We start from the raw sequence: 16,057 nt of genomic DNA, 5'->3' as shown, positions 1-16,057 counted from the left end.
TAGTTGGTAATGATCAAATCTGTTAACGGGGTAGCTTTGCGCTGAACAGATTCAACCAGATCAATGTGACACTGATAAACAGGAATCCATAAGATGCAGTCATACTCCAATTTTTATTTGACAAGGCTGCTAAAACAGCAGCTTAAATGTAGGTTTCAGAGAAAAGCTTTCGGAGTTTCTAATTATAGACTCATACCTCATTAAAGCTGCTTCAATAATATTATTAATGTCCTAATCTGTTTTCAGCACAGAAAACCTTCAATAAGTTAAGACAGCTTGAAATAAGATGTCTTTCCATATTATAATAAAACTTAAAGTCATCAGCAAATGCCAGTCTGTAACATCTAAGTGAGGCAATTTAGTCATTAATAAATTGAATAAATAATGGTGAATCCAGGTTAAAATTGTGAAGTAACAATAAAATATTTCGATTTAAAGCTTTCATACTCAACAAACTTGAATTTGTTAAGCAAATATGAACAAAACAAAACTATTATCCCAACTAAGCGGTCAAAGGCTTTTTCAAAATTAATATAAATCACATGACCTGAAATACTATTAAATCGAAGAGGAAAAGAAACGCAAATTTGTTTGAATTAAATTCTCCTCTAAATTAGATTTATAAATTTACGAAATTTGAAATTGACTTCACTTTAGAAAAAAATTTCCTTTTCCACGAATTCCAAATTTTTCAACAATAAAAGAAATCTAAAATTTTAAAACCTACTTTATATCTAAAATACTAAAAAAAAACAACAAATAACAAGTTTCAAACTAATAACGTTTTAATCAAATTTGCATAATCTATTCGCACTACAAGGTCGTTAATAAAAGATGAAAAGACCGGTTCATATATAGCATGGATTTTTATTTAATCTTTTCTTTTACTTATTTTATTTTTTTTTAATTTACATAGATTTTGCAATTAGACTTACAAGTAGATGTGCTAAACAAATTGAGAGAGGCAGAAAGTCAAAAACGTGAAGAGGCTCAGACAGAATGTCAAAAATTGAAGAAATCCATTGATCTTCTGGAGTTGGAAAATGGACAACTGAATGAGGTAAGCAATAAAAATAATTTCTGATATCCCCACTTAATTCCAAACAAATTCAATTACTTCATTTTTTCAGTAGGATCAATGGTTTTCGTTTAAAAAAAATTGTTGCGCCACTGACCTGCCTGTAATAATATTTAGATTTTTGGTAATTAGGGTGTCATTGGCTAAAATCGATCCTTTTTTTTGTGCAACATGTGTCTAAATATCTAGTCTTCATCCACCAATATATGATCATTCGATATTGATTAGTTCTCAATATTTGACTGTTCTCATTTAAAAACCTACACCTACAATTAATATCTTTAAGAAAAAAATGTATAAATCGTCTTTTATTTATTGATTCCAACCTCTGTTAAACAAAGTTAAATATAAAAAGAAAACAATTATTAAAATTGCCTAATCCTGAAAGATAGGTGCTTTAGTTATTTTACTCATATGTTCGTGATATATATTTCAATATTTGAAATATGTCTGCAGTATTTTTTATCGTGATACAAGATTATGATCATCAGATCTTCTGGATGGTTTACTGAGATACGGTAAAGTTTCAGATAGTTTCGTGAAAAAAATCTGAACTGATGATCTAAAGAGGCCATAATTAAGCTTTTTCGTCATTCATTACATGTGTAATTTAAGTATTTCCTTGCTTTAACACTTCATATAAACAGTTTCTATACTAACAATATAAGCAAATCTTCCTCTAGGAGTCGGCGATAATAATTCTGGCCATTTAGCCTTTCTGACAGAAAAGAAGGATCAACTAAGTATTTCACTTCGAATAGTATCAATTTCTTCTTATTACCATATTGTACAATTGAATGGGAGTTTTCTTAATCCTAAATATGATTATTCATTTTAAAGCAAGAAAGTTTGCAGGGAGAGCTAAATAATAAAAAGATAAGTTAGTAGGGATACTCTATAAGACGAGAATCAGAAAAACCAAAGACGATCGGTCGACTCGTGTTTCTGCCTTTTGGCTTCGTCAGGATGCGGCAACTAAATAACCAAAGGAAAAAGAGAAAAAGCCTTTTTATTTTTCCGTTTTTTCTATGATTCTTAGACTTTCTGAATAAGTTAAAAAAACAATTCACGATGAATCAACAGATTATGCTCAATTTCTTGCAAAGAGAGTCTCGGCGAGGAACAATTTGACCCGTTGAATATGAAAATCATAAATTTAATTTAAATCAAAGTAATGAATTTATTTTAGATAAAAAATTCTGGAGTTTTTACAGACCCGTTGACTAAAGATGGACCCCTTTTAGTTTATTAAATTGCTCTCGACTATCAATTTTAGTCAATATCTGCTTATCTGGTATGACTGTTACGAAAACATCATTGATTAAATTGCCTATTTATTAGCGATCTGCCACTAGCCAAATCATATATTATATAATGCATCTGTTTTACTGAAAATCTTTCAAAATATGAAAAGATGCATAAATTGTAGAGAGTATTTTTTAAATCTTTGTGTTATTTATGAGCAGATTTCATCTTTTTTGATACTCGATTGAATTCATTATCTTAGCCTAAGAATCAAGAACACACATCTCCTTAGGCCTGGCCGAAAACCAAGATAATAGATTAAAATCTGGAGCTAGACTAAAACAAACAGAAAAATAAATAATTAGTCTCCAAAAATTCCGATAGCTCTACTAAATTTACCAATCCCAGCTACCGTCAATAAAGCAAATCAAAGAATTAAAAATTTCTTTAACATAATTGTAGCTCATAGCTCTTTGACATTCAGTATCCAGCTTTTCATAAAAAAACAGAATACATACATAACCCTTGAATTCTACCATATTATCTACTCCATCCTTAAAAAACACATATCTCTTTAAACTGAAGTCAAAATCAAGTCAAAACCCTTTAATATTTACAAAATTTCTAGTGGATGCAACACCTTTAAAGATAGACAAAAAAGCAGTTTGCCTAACTAACAAAATACTAAGGAAACACTGTTAAAAAAAAATAAATAAAATGATGAAAATAATAAAAAATAATAGGTTCAATGCCTAATCGGTGCGATAATATTCTTTCCTCTATTCGTTTCGGAATGAGTACCTGTGGTGTTATCTAAGAATGATGTTTGGAAACACGAATAAAGGTCACTGGAACTAAAAAGGTAAACCATTAAAAAAAAAACGTATGAATGGTTATGTCGTTCCATGTTATGGTTACAGCGTTCACTTTTATACCGTAGCGCCATCTTAATCATCCACAGTCATATTTTAAATTTTACCTTTCTACTTAAGTGAAGTCTTTCCACGCTCGATATAGAATATACTATTCCAAGTCATAATTTGCATTATACAAAACAAAAGGAGCACTTCCAGAGCATTCATCAGAGATATATCTTTATAGATATTTACCTCTAACCATATAGATCATATGAATAAAAAATCTCTTCAAAGAGGTTCAAATCAATTTAACGTCTTTGAAAAGCATAAGCCTTGGGTTCTTAAGAGGCTTTAAAATATGTACTAGGAGATATATTCGAAGTGTGGATATGACCAATATGAAAGATTTAAAAGTTAGTTGTTATTTTCAGGAAACCCAGAACTTACAAACCACCTTAGAAATCATTCAAAATGAACTGAAAGTTGCAAAAGCTGAGAATAACTTCCTCAGTGACCAATCGACAAAACTGCAAGAGGTTATTGGCAAGAAGAAATCGGAAAACAGATTTTTGGAAGAAAAGGTAAGGGATATTTTATCTTAACAATATTTACAAATATCAGAAGGTATTTAAGCATGGAAAATCATGTCGATTAAATTGACCCAAAAACTGTCACGATGCTCTTATTAAATTCCACCTGTTAGTCATCTAAATCGAATGGTTCACATACCTACTATGTAAAAAAAACCACGCAAACAAGCATAAACTTTCACCTACAAGGCATCCTATACCTTGCAAGTATTTTTATACAATGCAATCTGGGTTTTCCCTACTACTGGGAACGATCATGAATGAAGTGATGTCATCCAATAACATGGTCTGACTTAATTAATAATATGATCATTTACTACCAAAACATGTATTAATTACAGATGGAATTCCCCGGCTACTAAGTTTTGAAGGAGACGAGCGGTTAGAAAGTGAATGCTTTCATATTTTTTAATTGATATATTGCTTTTTTTTTCAACAAATTTTTTCATGTAATTTTTCTATAAGAAAACAAAATTATACTGTTAAAGCAAGTTTTTTTGAGGTCGGAATATAGAAAATAAATTGTATTGGGCATCTGAAAATCTCCACAATACTCTCATTAATACATCTATTAATGAACTATTTATTGATAGTCCTATGGTTGGAACCTTTGGTGTGATGCTCAAATTACGAGATAGTTTTACCACTAACCAAAACTCTTTATTTTTAATCTCGACACGTGTTTCGCTAACGATGTTAGCATCTTCGGGAGAAGATGAAAACTGTAAATCGAATAAAATGAAGTGTATAAAAAAAATACAGAACCGTTAATGAAATTCAAACATATATTAAGCAAATAATTGGCTCAATGAAATTATTATCTTTTGATTTATATAAAAATATACAGATTATTCGAAAACTCGATGTTAATTTTTTTTTCTGTTTTCACGATTTTAATTAACAGAAAAAATCCTACTAGTTTGCTAATTGAATCGACCCTATATCTTAAATAATAACAAGGACACCAATAGTGCCGGCTTAATCTAAGACACCCTATATACTATTCTTTAAAAATGTCTGTGTAGAGTTGTCATTGTGTACCCTGACAAACTGTATGGTTCTTCCCTGAGAGAGAGTTATTCTGTCTTTCAATGAAATGTCGATTACCACAAATTGGGAGTAAGACTAAGAATTTGCAACATTCGTCCATATGCATATTGAGATCTCTATCATTCTAGAAATTTATGGTAACCAAATTGTCTACTGATTTATTTTACGAGCAGTGCCATATAACAGGGATGTGACCCGCCTTTGGACATGCCTACCTTTTGTAAATAGGTACCATTAAAAATAACCTTCTGTGTCCGATCTAAGTGATAGGACTGAAATTATTTAAAGTCAACATCTGACAAGTCCTTCAGAAGTTTTTGTAGCAACGGAATATGATATACATAGTCGAATGCCTTTGACAAGTCCCAGAAAACTTGGGGTGCAACATCACCTGTGTTAAATTCGAGATATAGCTTTCAAAGGAATGATAAAAATGTGCTTTTATTAATTAGTTACCATATAAAACCAAAAGCAAGTGTATTGCAAGATTAAGAGCTGGTATTTATAAACGGCCCAACAACCATATAGTGCTTGCCTGGGAGAGATTTAGAATGATTTGTGTGGAATATAATATGGTATAATTAGTTAGTAGCATAGTCAATGGTTTTGGATTTAAGAAATTCAAAGTAATGGTGGTCAAATAAATCATATTTGTTCAGAAAGGAGAATATTCTCACCTTAGCTAGCTTTTATATTCAAGTTTAATATATTTAAGTGACGTATATTCGTTACCCAAGATTCATAAAATGTTTGACTAGAAGAGATCCTTGTCTTTCAAAATAATGGCCTCGTTTTCAATTCAAATGTTGGTATTAAAAATGTTGTCATTTGAGTCATTTAGAATATTAGAATTAAACCCTCCATACGAAAATGCCGTACTAACTACGTACTGTGACCCATTCGGATTCTTATTATTCAATTTAATCAATCAATATAATTCAATCAAGTTACATAATTAAAGTATTCTTTACACGATGATTTACATCACATCACTTGTGTTAAGCTCAAAATATACCTTTTGAAAAAATGCAAATATGACCTTATTTATCTTCAAGAAATTCAAATTCTGAAAAACCTAAGTGGGAGATCAAAGATTAGCTTGCTTTTGATCAATTTGGCTACCATGGAAAGCAATACTATTAGCCGAAATGTAGTTCGAATAAAGTGGGGTGTAGGGTGAAAATTTGCCAGAAATGTTTACTGCTTGACCCAAATTTGCTAAATATAAATATATTTAATATATTTTTAATATTTTTAACGTTCCTGATTTTCAAAATGAAAAAAAAAACTCTTTGCATATCATTAACTTATACTTGAGTATTGTATGAAAAATTAAGGGGGAAATATAGGAAAAAAGGTTAGTATGGAAATAGTGTAATCATCGTGTCTTCCTGACCGTACCCCAGGCGCCACACACAACAACACGTTCGTTAAAAATACCTGGGCGCCTTACTTATTCACCCAGGCCAGTCCAGACGGCTGCAGTCGCATCAAGGCAACATTAACACAGAAAATTCTGGATGTCTCCGCACGCCACAAGGGCATGGGGCCTTAAAGTCTATGTGTATATTGTAAAACCTAACCAACTTTAATAATTATTTAATCGATATTTTGTGTTTGAAATAAAAAGTCACTTTACAAGACATAAGCAGTTGGGAGAAAGGACTTAGGGGAAGCTAACCATCAATTATGTCACACAGACGATTTTGACTTCTAAATATTCCATGTGTTTTGGAACCCAGAACTTGAACCATGAAACACATTGGATTAAATATATTAATACAAAAAATCTTTATGTTTTTACGTCAATCATATTGTTAAACTCTAATCCAAATTTATGATAAGAAGAAAGCCTTTTGTTCTTTGTATTTATAGGTTTCGGTAATAACATAACGAAATCCGATTTCAGTCCCGTATGAATATCAGGAACATCGGGAAAGTAAAATGAATTGGACACCTTAGCACTTCTTCTTAAATATGAAATTTTAAACTCATTAGAATTTATGACTTCCAAAATTTTAGCGACATAGTGGATGTTATTTTCAAATTTCACTAATACAAATGAGTCTTCTAACATTGCAGTTGTTTCGGTAATTGCAGTAATCGTGTCATGTCATCTTTCTGTTCCTCCATCATATGATATTGGAGATCAGCTAAGGTTAATTCATCATCCAAAGAGTCCGCTAACTGTAACTCTGAACTTTCAGATTCCGTTTCTGATTCACTCTCACTTGTCTTTTTCTTTTTACTTTGTACATCCTTTTTATACTCTTTCTTGTTTAAGACTTTCGAAATATTTCGCTTTACTTTTGTCACTGTCTTAATATTTGGGATTTGATTTTTTTCTGTTTTGTAAGAAAGCTCTTTCATTTCCGGCGTGCTGGTTAAAATAACACTTTTCTTCAATTTCCGTGTTTGATTTGAATTTTTCCTGGGCGCAGCCTTTGGGAATCCTCCATCGAAACTCAAATGGCGTAATAAAGGAACTCTCTGATGTCGACGCTATTTCAAACGTTGAGTTTTCTTCATCTAGTCCACATTCCCTAATTTTCGTTGCACTAGATAAATCAGCGCTGGAGGTAGCTGCAATGCTTGTTGACGATATATCATTAAGAATTGTAGCTTGTATTACCACCCTTCTTTTTGTGTATCGTCGTTTTCTAAATCATCTTTTTGTCTTTCAGTAACCGAGGATGAAAGAAAATCAGCTTCCATTTTGAGTGAGCTATACCGACACATTCTGCAATTTGGTGTAATGTCATAGGAGCTCCTGGATGGTTAAGAAGCCACGAATCAATTCACGCACTGTTGTGAACATTTTTGAAAGAAAAAAATACTGACTTATCTAAAGGCTGCATCTTGTGTGTGGAGGTAGGGTTAAAATGATTATCTCCAAAGACATATGTGTTTCGTGATTGTCATATATCAATAGACATGGATTTTCTTTCGTAGTAGAAGTATACTTAATAAAATGATACATTACGTGGGTGAAAAGGTCTGCGGTCATCCAGCCTCTTAGATTGGTTAGTCCCAACGTTCCTGGCGGTGCTCCATTTAACATGAGGTTATTAAATTTTTTACGTGGGAAAATAATTGCTGGCGGTAGAAATGTTCCATCTGCTCGAATTATTGCACAAGTAGTAGCTAGTAATCCTCTTTCGGCACTTATGCACTGGTTTAACTGCTTAACCCCTTTTTGTGCTACTATTTTATGAGGCCGATGGACGGTTATTGTAGCCGTTTCATCTAAATTATATATTCGGATATCTTGAACAACTGATGGGTGTTTTTTATATATTTTCTCTAAATGTGAAAAAAATCGTTCAACATTAGGTTTCGTAAAAGAAGTAAGCCTCGATAGAGAGCAAGCTTCGGGTCTTCTAATGCTTAAGGATAGATTTCTCCTTATAAAAGCCCGTAACCAATCTTTGCTTGCGCACTTTAGATTTCCAAGATTCTGGCATAGTAATATTGTTTTTAGCAGCCATTTCGTGCGCCAATTTTCTAACTTTTAGGGTATTAAATCCGTATGCCATTTTGCTGCAGGTCTTAATGTAATCACACATAATCTTTTCCTGCTCTGAGGTAAATACTAATCGAACAGTATAATTTGGCTCCATCTTGGCTTTAGGGTCATTTTTCTCTTTCATCACATATCGCCTTAATGTACTAAAATTTATGCCAAACTTTTTTGCAGCAATGCGAAGTGAAGTTCCATTTCTTTTCACCTCTTGGACGGCTCATTTGTTCGCTTGTAAATTTGGCTCTTGTTCGTTCTTTCTTCTTTCTTACCATGGTATACCTGCAATAAACGACAGTATAGAATGATCATATTGGTACACAATGAAACACGTATCATTGTGTTTCAATGTGTACTATCGTATGCTTTAAATTTCAATTCAATATAAATGCAAAGCCTAAAAAATGTTTGCCCCAATATTTATAGGTTAAAACTTATACATCACAAGAAGTAAAATGACATATTAATAAAAACTAAATCTATTTATTTGAAGGTAACATACCTTTCTATGTTCGATCCTCTTTTCAATATTTATCCACAAGAAAACAGAAAACGCTTCGTAAAATCTTTGTTGGTCGGCATACGAAAACTAATGGTGGCTGACGCAATACTGTATGGGTCGTTCGCGACAGCGCTAGTGGAATTGTGGCGGCAAATTTAAACGAGTTAATAGCAGTGTTTCATTGTGTACTATGTGTCAATGTGTACCACTCTCCCCTATTATAAACACATTAAAATGTAAAAATAAGTAGCTCAGAAATGCCTCTTATATTATTCTCACCGTCTGCTTATGAATTTTATAACTTCCAGAAATCTCCATCCTTTTAAAAAACAGCAATATTTTGCTATAATGTTGTCATGATATATTAAATTAAAGGATACATCCGACGAAAAAGAACACACAAATAGACTTTGGTGTTCTCGTCATTTTATGACCCTTAAGGTTTCATAACTCAAGAACTAAGTACTTTTGGGACTCCTTAAGGAACACATTCTACTTGACTTTAGCCAAATGATTTAGTAGCAATTTATCTAAATATCTAAATTGCTGATAATAGCTGCATAATTTAAGCCATAATTATAAAAAAATTACCGGAAAATGATAATGATGAAAAATGATTAACTATATTTACCCACAAAGCAAAAACATTATTGGTAAAGTGGGTTTTGGGAGCTCTAAGCTCTAATCGAAAAAAACAAAATTTTGTATAATCTATATAAAATTAAATTATAATTATAACCTAAGAAATTAAAAAGTAATTTACTTAAGAACTTCAAGGAAATTCTAAATTAAATAAATGTTATTGTACAGGGTGGTCCATCGAAAACAGTGCAGTAAAATTTATGGCATTGAAGGTGAAAATTTAAAATCTAAAGAAATCGTCGGACTCATATAGTTTTGTTTTCAGGGGGATAGATTTATACATAAATTCCATCACGATAACTTCAACTCGATCAAATTGGTGAAATTCAGATATTTTCCAGTGTACCTCAGGGCTCCACACGGGGCCTTATTCTATTTATTAGTGACCTTTGTTGTGTTATTCGTCATTCCAAATCTTTATTATTTGCAGACGACCTTAAATCGTACAAAGAAAATCTACTAAAAAAATGTATGCAAAACTTTTACAAGCTGATGTTGATAGTGTTTTTAATAGTCAGTAAATAAAGGCGTGGAGCTTAATATAAAAAAAAATGCCTAAGCATTTCATTTGGTCATTCTCTTAGATTAGCTGTAATTTAGTAACTACTAATAATTTTTTAGATTAACAGTAAATTGAAATTTGTGCCCCATTATAATGAGATTGTCAATAAGGGTATGAGTAAATTTGGTTTTGTTGCGCGACTCTCTAATAAAATGTCTGTATTTTTGTTTTAAAATGCTCTATTTCAAAATCAAATTTTTTTAATGCCCTGGTATTTTGAAAGGTATCATTTAATTTCAATATCAATCCTAGATGTCAGAATCCTGCCATGTTTTTTTGGCCTTTCCAACATGCTAATTACGGTTTATTTTCTATAATCATCAAAATGATGCGAAGATTTAATGAATTTAATTTTGATCCTTTCATAGATAACTCTATTAATTTATTTAAATTAAAACCTAAAAGACTAAAATTGCCTGTAAGGTTACGTTTTATGTTTTTTTGCTTTTGCTATAACTTTGTTTATTTCCATATTATTGATTATTTGCTACTTTGACACTTATTTCCAACCTTATCACAAATAATTTGATGATCAGTTGGAAATAGCGCCAGTCATTTACCGGTGTAATCTCTAAATGAAACGCAAAATCTCTTCAAATCTTTTGCTATATCAGCCTGCACCGATTCAGATCTGTTTGCAATAACATGACATACAACTAATGTTGTTAAGGCATACTCATTTTCACATGCCTTTATTACGTGCCTTGCTAGTCGCAAAACGTGCAGTCATTCGTCAAAAAGCTTTGAGCTGCTAGGAATATCCTGACGTCTAAGAACTAATTCCTCGAACATCTCCATGAGGTGAAAATTTTCGAAAATCACCAACATAATTCCCGGTAACTTTTTCAGTTAAAACAACTCATCGGCCAAACAGCACCAGTCTTCTGGATCTGCAATTTTTGATTTGGGGTCGAAGCTTGAAAGTTCATTTTGAGATGCAGAGCTTGTCGATGCTGTAGAGCTTTGAACTTTAATTATTTCTGAAGCAGCAACTCCACTTGGCTACATGAACCATGATGCCATGAACATTTTACAAAAGCTTGCTTTAACCTACGCTGTATCTCCAACAGAAAGCGATATCTTTATGCATAGAACCCTTATTTTGAGCCCCTTGTATATATTACACATCGTACTAACTAGAACTCGAACGTGTCATTTTACTTTGATTTAATACAAAATGTTCCTATCAAACTATATGAAACATTTTTTTATAACCGATTGAATAAACTAACAAAAATTCAGCTATTCTAAACTAATTGGCATGTAATTTATTTATTTCCCCAATCTTATGGATTGTGTTGCATATCCAGAAGGTAGATGTATTTTATCTTACACTTTCTATTTCAATTTAAATAAAAATGACTCACCCATCCGGAGCCAGTCGGCCTAAAGGAAAAGCTTCCGCTTTCCCGGAAAACGACGATGAATCAGCTATAATGCGACCCTGTGGGTGGGAATCACCCAAGCCCTCTACCCCTCGATTAATTTTCAAGTTTCACTTGTTGCTCTAAGATATTTTTAGACTCGATGACTCAGAACGGAATAGATGGCAATTATTTTTTGAATTCTGGAACATGTGCTTTTCTTTTTTATAAATATTGTAAATAAACAAAATGATTGAAATTGACTTTGAAAAATCTAAAATTGATCGACAGGGTTGCGCTCACAGTTCAGTTTTAATTATTCGTACCGAAAACTTGAATGAGCTAGAAATAAAAGAAATTTAATATAGATCGACTGTCCATTTAAATGCTCGATTGCGGCTAAATGTTGAAACAGAAAAAACCTTTAATAATTTTATATTTTTTTTAAATGGAACCACCTATATTTTTTTCTGAAATGAGAGTCTTATTTGACTTTCTCTTTAACCCTAAAACTATTTTGCCCTAAAATACGACGATGTTTAAAAATAGCGCAGAATTGAATTGAAAATATCAGTGTTTTAGTAACGATTTTGATCACAGCGTATAAAAAAATTGTCTAATTGTGCCACTGGCGAGTACTAGTGGACTGTATTTATTTATTTTTTATCTTTATCCAAGGACCTTAGCTTATATGGCGCTAAACCGATTAACGTACAATATGTATATGTAATAGCTCCAAAGCTAGGATAATGAAGCAGTTGTTTAAAATAGCAGGTGTAAACTATGGGATGACTTTGCTGTCTTTTCACTTTTGATTCTTAGCAAATAACTTCACTCACTAACTAGAAACAGTGCTTATTCATGACTGAACTCATAAGTAGAGACATTTATATTCATAAAGGTAGGTTTAAACTAGATTTAGGAGATTTACGGACCATCACTGTGTCACAAAGATGGAGACGCGTTCCAGACCTTAAAAGGGTGATGTCCTTAAAATTATGAACATAAACCAAATAATAATTATAAATAACGAGAGGTGCTATTGGCTTATTTCCCAACAATTAGTTTATGAAACCTAGTAAAAATATAATTTGTTCTGACGAATTTATAATTAATTACGCGAGGTATTAAGAAGAATTGTAAATTTAAGCCTTTCGATGTTTCATTTAGTTTAAGTCCAATAATTATTAAATGTAATCATAAAATAAAATCTATCACTACTTTATAGGTAAAGCTTTACGATGAAGAAAAATCGACACTTAGAAGCATGGTTTCTAATTTAGAATGCAAAATAAAATTTTTAGAAAAAAACCTAAAAACTACTGAGCAGAACTACCGCATGAAGGAGAACAAATACACCCAATTAAAATGGTAAGACCCTTTTTTATTATTTGTAATGAAGGTTTTATGAATTAATTTTTTGCATTATGAACAATATAAGGTAGGTACCAAAACTGGTAGATTGTCAGGAATATGTTTAGATTATTTTTCTTATAGCTAATTTTTTTTTACATTTTTTTACGCATTAGTGCGTAAAGTGATTTGGTATTTTTTATTTTTTTTAATGTTGTCTTCGGTAGTAGAAAAAATTCGGTAGTAAAAAAAATGTTGTACGTTACACGTCTGTAAATTCCCCTTTTTTATTCATGGGAATTGTCAACAAATTTCCCATTCATAACAAAAGGATGATTTTACATATTTGTAACATGAATAACTATTTTGTTTTTAACTATTTTGTTTTCTGGAAAATTTTGTTTTGCTCAGGGAGCGAAGATGCTGCTCTCGCAAAATAGAAATAGTAGATTAGTTGTTTTTTGCATTACACAGCCAAAATTTTGTTTCGTCTCTTTTTTCGACATTTAGAAAAATTTTAACTATTTGCATGTGACATAGCGCCCGTCAATTTTATTTACGAGGGAGACACTTAATACGTATAAAATCACTTGCATATTTATAACCCCTACGAAGCGGTGGCACCAACCCTAAAATCTTTAATGGGAAGAGTGATACGTCGTTGAAAAAGTCTATCCATTCTCTTTACAATGATACTTAATATATTATAGTTTAAAACTTTAAGATTAGTAGATTTCCTTGTGAGACCAAAGATGAGAAACATTTTCAATTTATGTCTTAAATTTTCCAAGAATTATCGCATAAATATATTTAAAAATAATTTGCTTACAGCTTAATAAATGCTACAAATGGCCACCTCCATCCTCTATACAATAATACATATTTTGTTTAAAGTGTTGCCGCACGTGTTGCATTACTTCAGGCGTAGCTTTTAATGAAGTGCGCTTATTCTCATAGATTTTAAGTAGCCTCAAAGAAAAAAATAAGATCGAACGAATTACGTATAATATAGTGGGACCCGACTGCGACATCATCTTGCTGAAAGATCAACCTATTCTCAACAAATATGTTATTTTAATTTTCAATTATAGCTGTATATTTATTATGCTTTTGTTTGTGATAAGTGATCTACCAGTGGCACAGTTGCAGTCTATTATCCTTTTTGTTTAACGTTTAACGTAAAGACTATGTTCTCTACTGATCATAGCTAACTCTCATGATTTCTGTCAGTTCTTCTTCCGAACGAGCTAGTATTAAGGTGTCATCTGCATTGTCATATTTTTTTTCTCCTATGGTTAATCTCCCTTGCCAGCCTTGCAGAACTTTCCTCATTATATACTCTCCGTATACAGGATGTCCGGAAAAAGGAGGCCAATCCGCCGGCCACGTATAGGGTGGACCAAAATAGTGCGACTTTCGTTATGTCATTTTTTAATTGGGCGCTCGGTATTCAATATACAGGGCGTCAAAATGAGAAATATAAAATCGTTTTTTTGAAGTAAGTCGAGTGTTTCATAAGATATTAAATCAAAATTTGATGTGAGGAGGTTTACACATAAGAGCCCTCTTTATTAAAGAAAATCTAAAGCTTTCTATAATATATTTGGTTTCAATTAATTAAATAAAAAACAAAAGTACCCTTAAATGATCCTCGTTTAAAATCGAAACCATATACACAAAGTCTTTCATACATCCCCAGACTGAAAAATCGACCCCGATTAATCCAGCGATTAGGAAATACTTGATGTAAATAGTTCTTAACATTTATAGCAAAATGAGCCGAAGCACCGGCGAGTTGAAATCAAAGATTTTGTCTTAAATTTAGAGCTAAATCATCAAGGAAATCGAACAGTATTTCTTGTAGAAACAACAGAAATGAATCACCAGTCAAATTACCTGGTAAAATGACAGGTCCTTAAAGAAAGTTATCCACAACAACTGCCTACACTTTACTTGATGGTGTGTCTCAACTATGGCCCTGGGATTCTCTTCAGCCCATATGTGTTCGATATGGATATTTGTCATGCCGTTTCCCGTGAACGTGGCTTCGTCAGTAAACAGAATCGCCCTTATAAAATCCACATTTCAATTATTCGTTTCACATAACCATCTACAAAAAGCAAGTCTTGCCTTGGGATCATCGGGTAAAAATCCTTGTACTTTTTGAAGATAAAATGGGTAAAGTTGTTGACTCCGTAAAATATTGTGTCTCGGTTTCCCCAATATTTCTCACCCGTTCAGCCTAAACCCTAGTACTAATGTGTGGTGATTCTTCGACAATTCTTAAAATGTCTTCGTCTTGCCCTGGTTGAACCGCACGAGGTCGGCCGCAATTACCCTTCCGTCTGTAGCTGAAACTTCTCCCTTAGGCGGTTAATCAAATTTAAAAAATAGTTTCTTTTGGGATGAAATCGGTTTGGGAATGTCTGGGCATAGCGTCTAGCGGCTAAACATTGGAGTCACATTTTCCTAGTTGAGAATTGACAGGTATTTATTGTTTACAATAATATTTAAAACTCACCAAACATTATAACAATATCCGCCAATTCGGAAAAGAGTACGTTTTTTGGTTTATGGGCCATTATGGTTTTAAAAGTTATAAGAAAACACACCAAATACAAATATGTAATTAAAAAATGTAGATTTATTTAAGGAGTAATTGAGAAGCTTGTTAAGAGCGTCAGAAGCGTTTAAATTTATCACTTTGACAGTACGTAAAAAGTTGGTGGTGCCCGAGGTCAGCCAATTTGTTTAGAAAGAAGTGTCTAGATTTTAAAATTAAGATATCTCATAAACGGATTCTCAGGCCGGCATTTACTAAGAATATTTTTTTTACAAGGAAAGATTGAATAATTTGAATTATTTGCCAAAACTTTATTATACAGTAGTACAAAAAAGTTTTGGTATTTTTAACCCATGCAATATACCGCAGGTGGCGCCCTCTACAAGGTAAAGCGAATCCGTGAACGGATTTTAATTTCTCGTTCTAAAAAACCCCCTCACATCAAATTTTAATTTAATATCTTATGAAACACTCGACTTACTTCAAAAAAACGATTTTATATTTCTCATTTTGACGCCCTGCATATTGAATACCGAGCGCCCAATTAAAAAATGACATAACGAAAGTCGCATTATTTTGGTTCACCCTATATGTGGCCGGCGGATTGGCCTCCTTTTTCCGGACACTCTGTATATTGAAGACCATCGGTAATGTCTCACACATCACACTTTGGACTAAAAACTTAGATAGCTTGTTGTTGACTTTCACCTTCCCGCAATTGTTGTAGAGAG

General features: G+C 32.4%; 1 protein-coding gene across 1 annotated transcript in view; it reads left to right on the top strand.

Annotated features, from left to right (window-relative positions):
* The window catches only part of LOC126740938 (cingulin-like), a 31,851-nt gene that overhangs the window by 13,916 nt on the left and 1,878 nt on the right, over positions 1–16,057 (top strand). Inside the window, exons 3-5 of the mRNA XM_050447139.1 lie at positions 917–1,060; positions 3,612–3,761; positions 12,639–12,781. Of these exons, the coding sequence (XP_050303096.1) occupies positions 917–1,060; positions 3,612–3,761; positions 12,639–12,781 (437 nt within the window). The remainder of the gene's footprint in view (positions 1–916; positions 1,061–3,611; positions 3,762–12,638; positions 12,782–16,057) is intronic.

Source organism: Anthonomus grandis, chromosome 10, assembly GCF_022605725.1.
Source record: "Anthonomus grandis grandis chromosome 10, icAntGran1.3, whole genome shotgun sequence".
Lineage (NCBI taxonomy): Eukaryota > Metazoa > Arthropoda > Insecta > Coleoptera > Curculionidae > Anthonomus > Anthonomus grandis.
The sequence above is the reverse complement of the archived record's forward strand: the minus strand, read 5'-3'. Positions and strand labels throughout refer to the sequence as shown.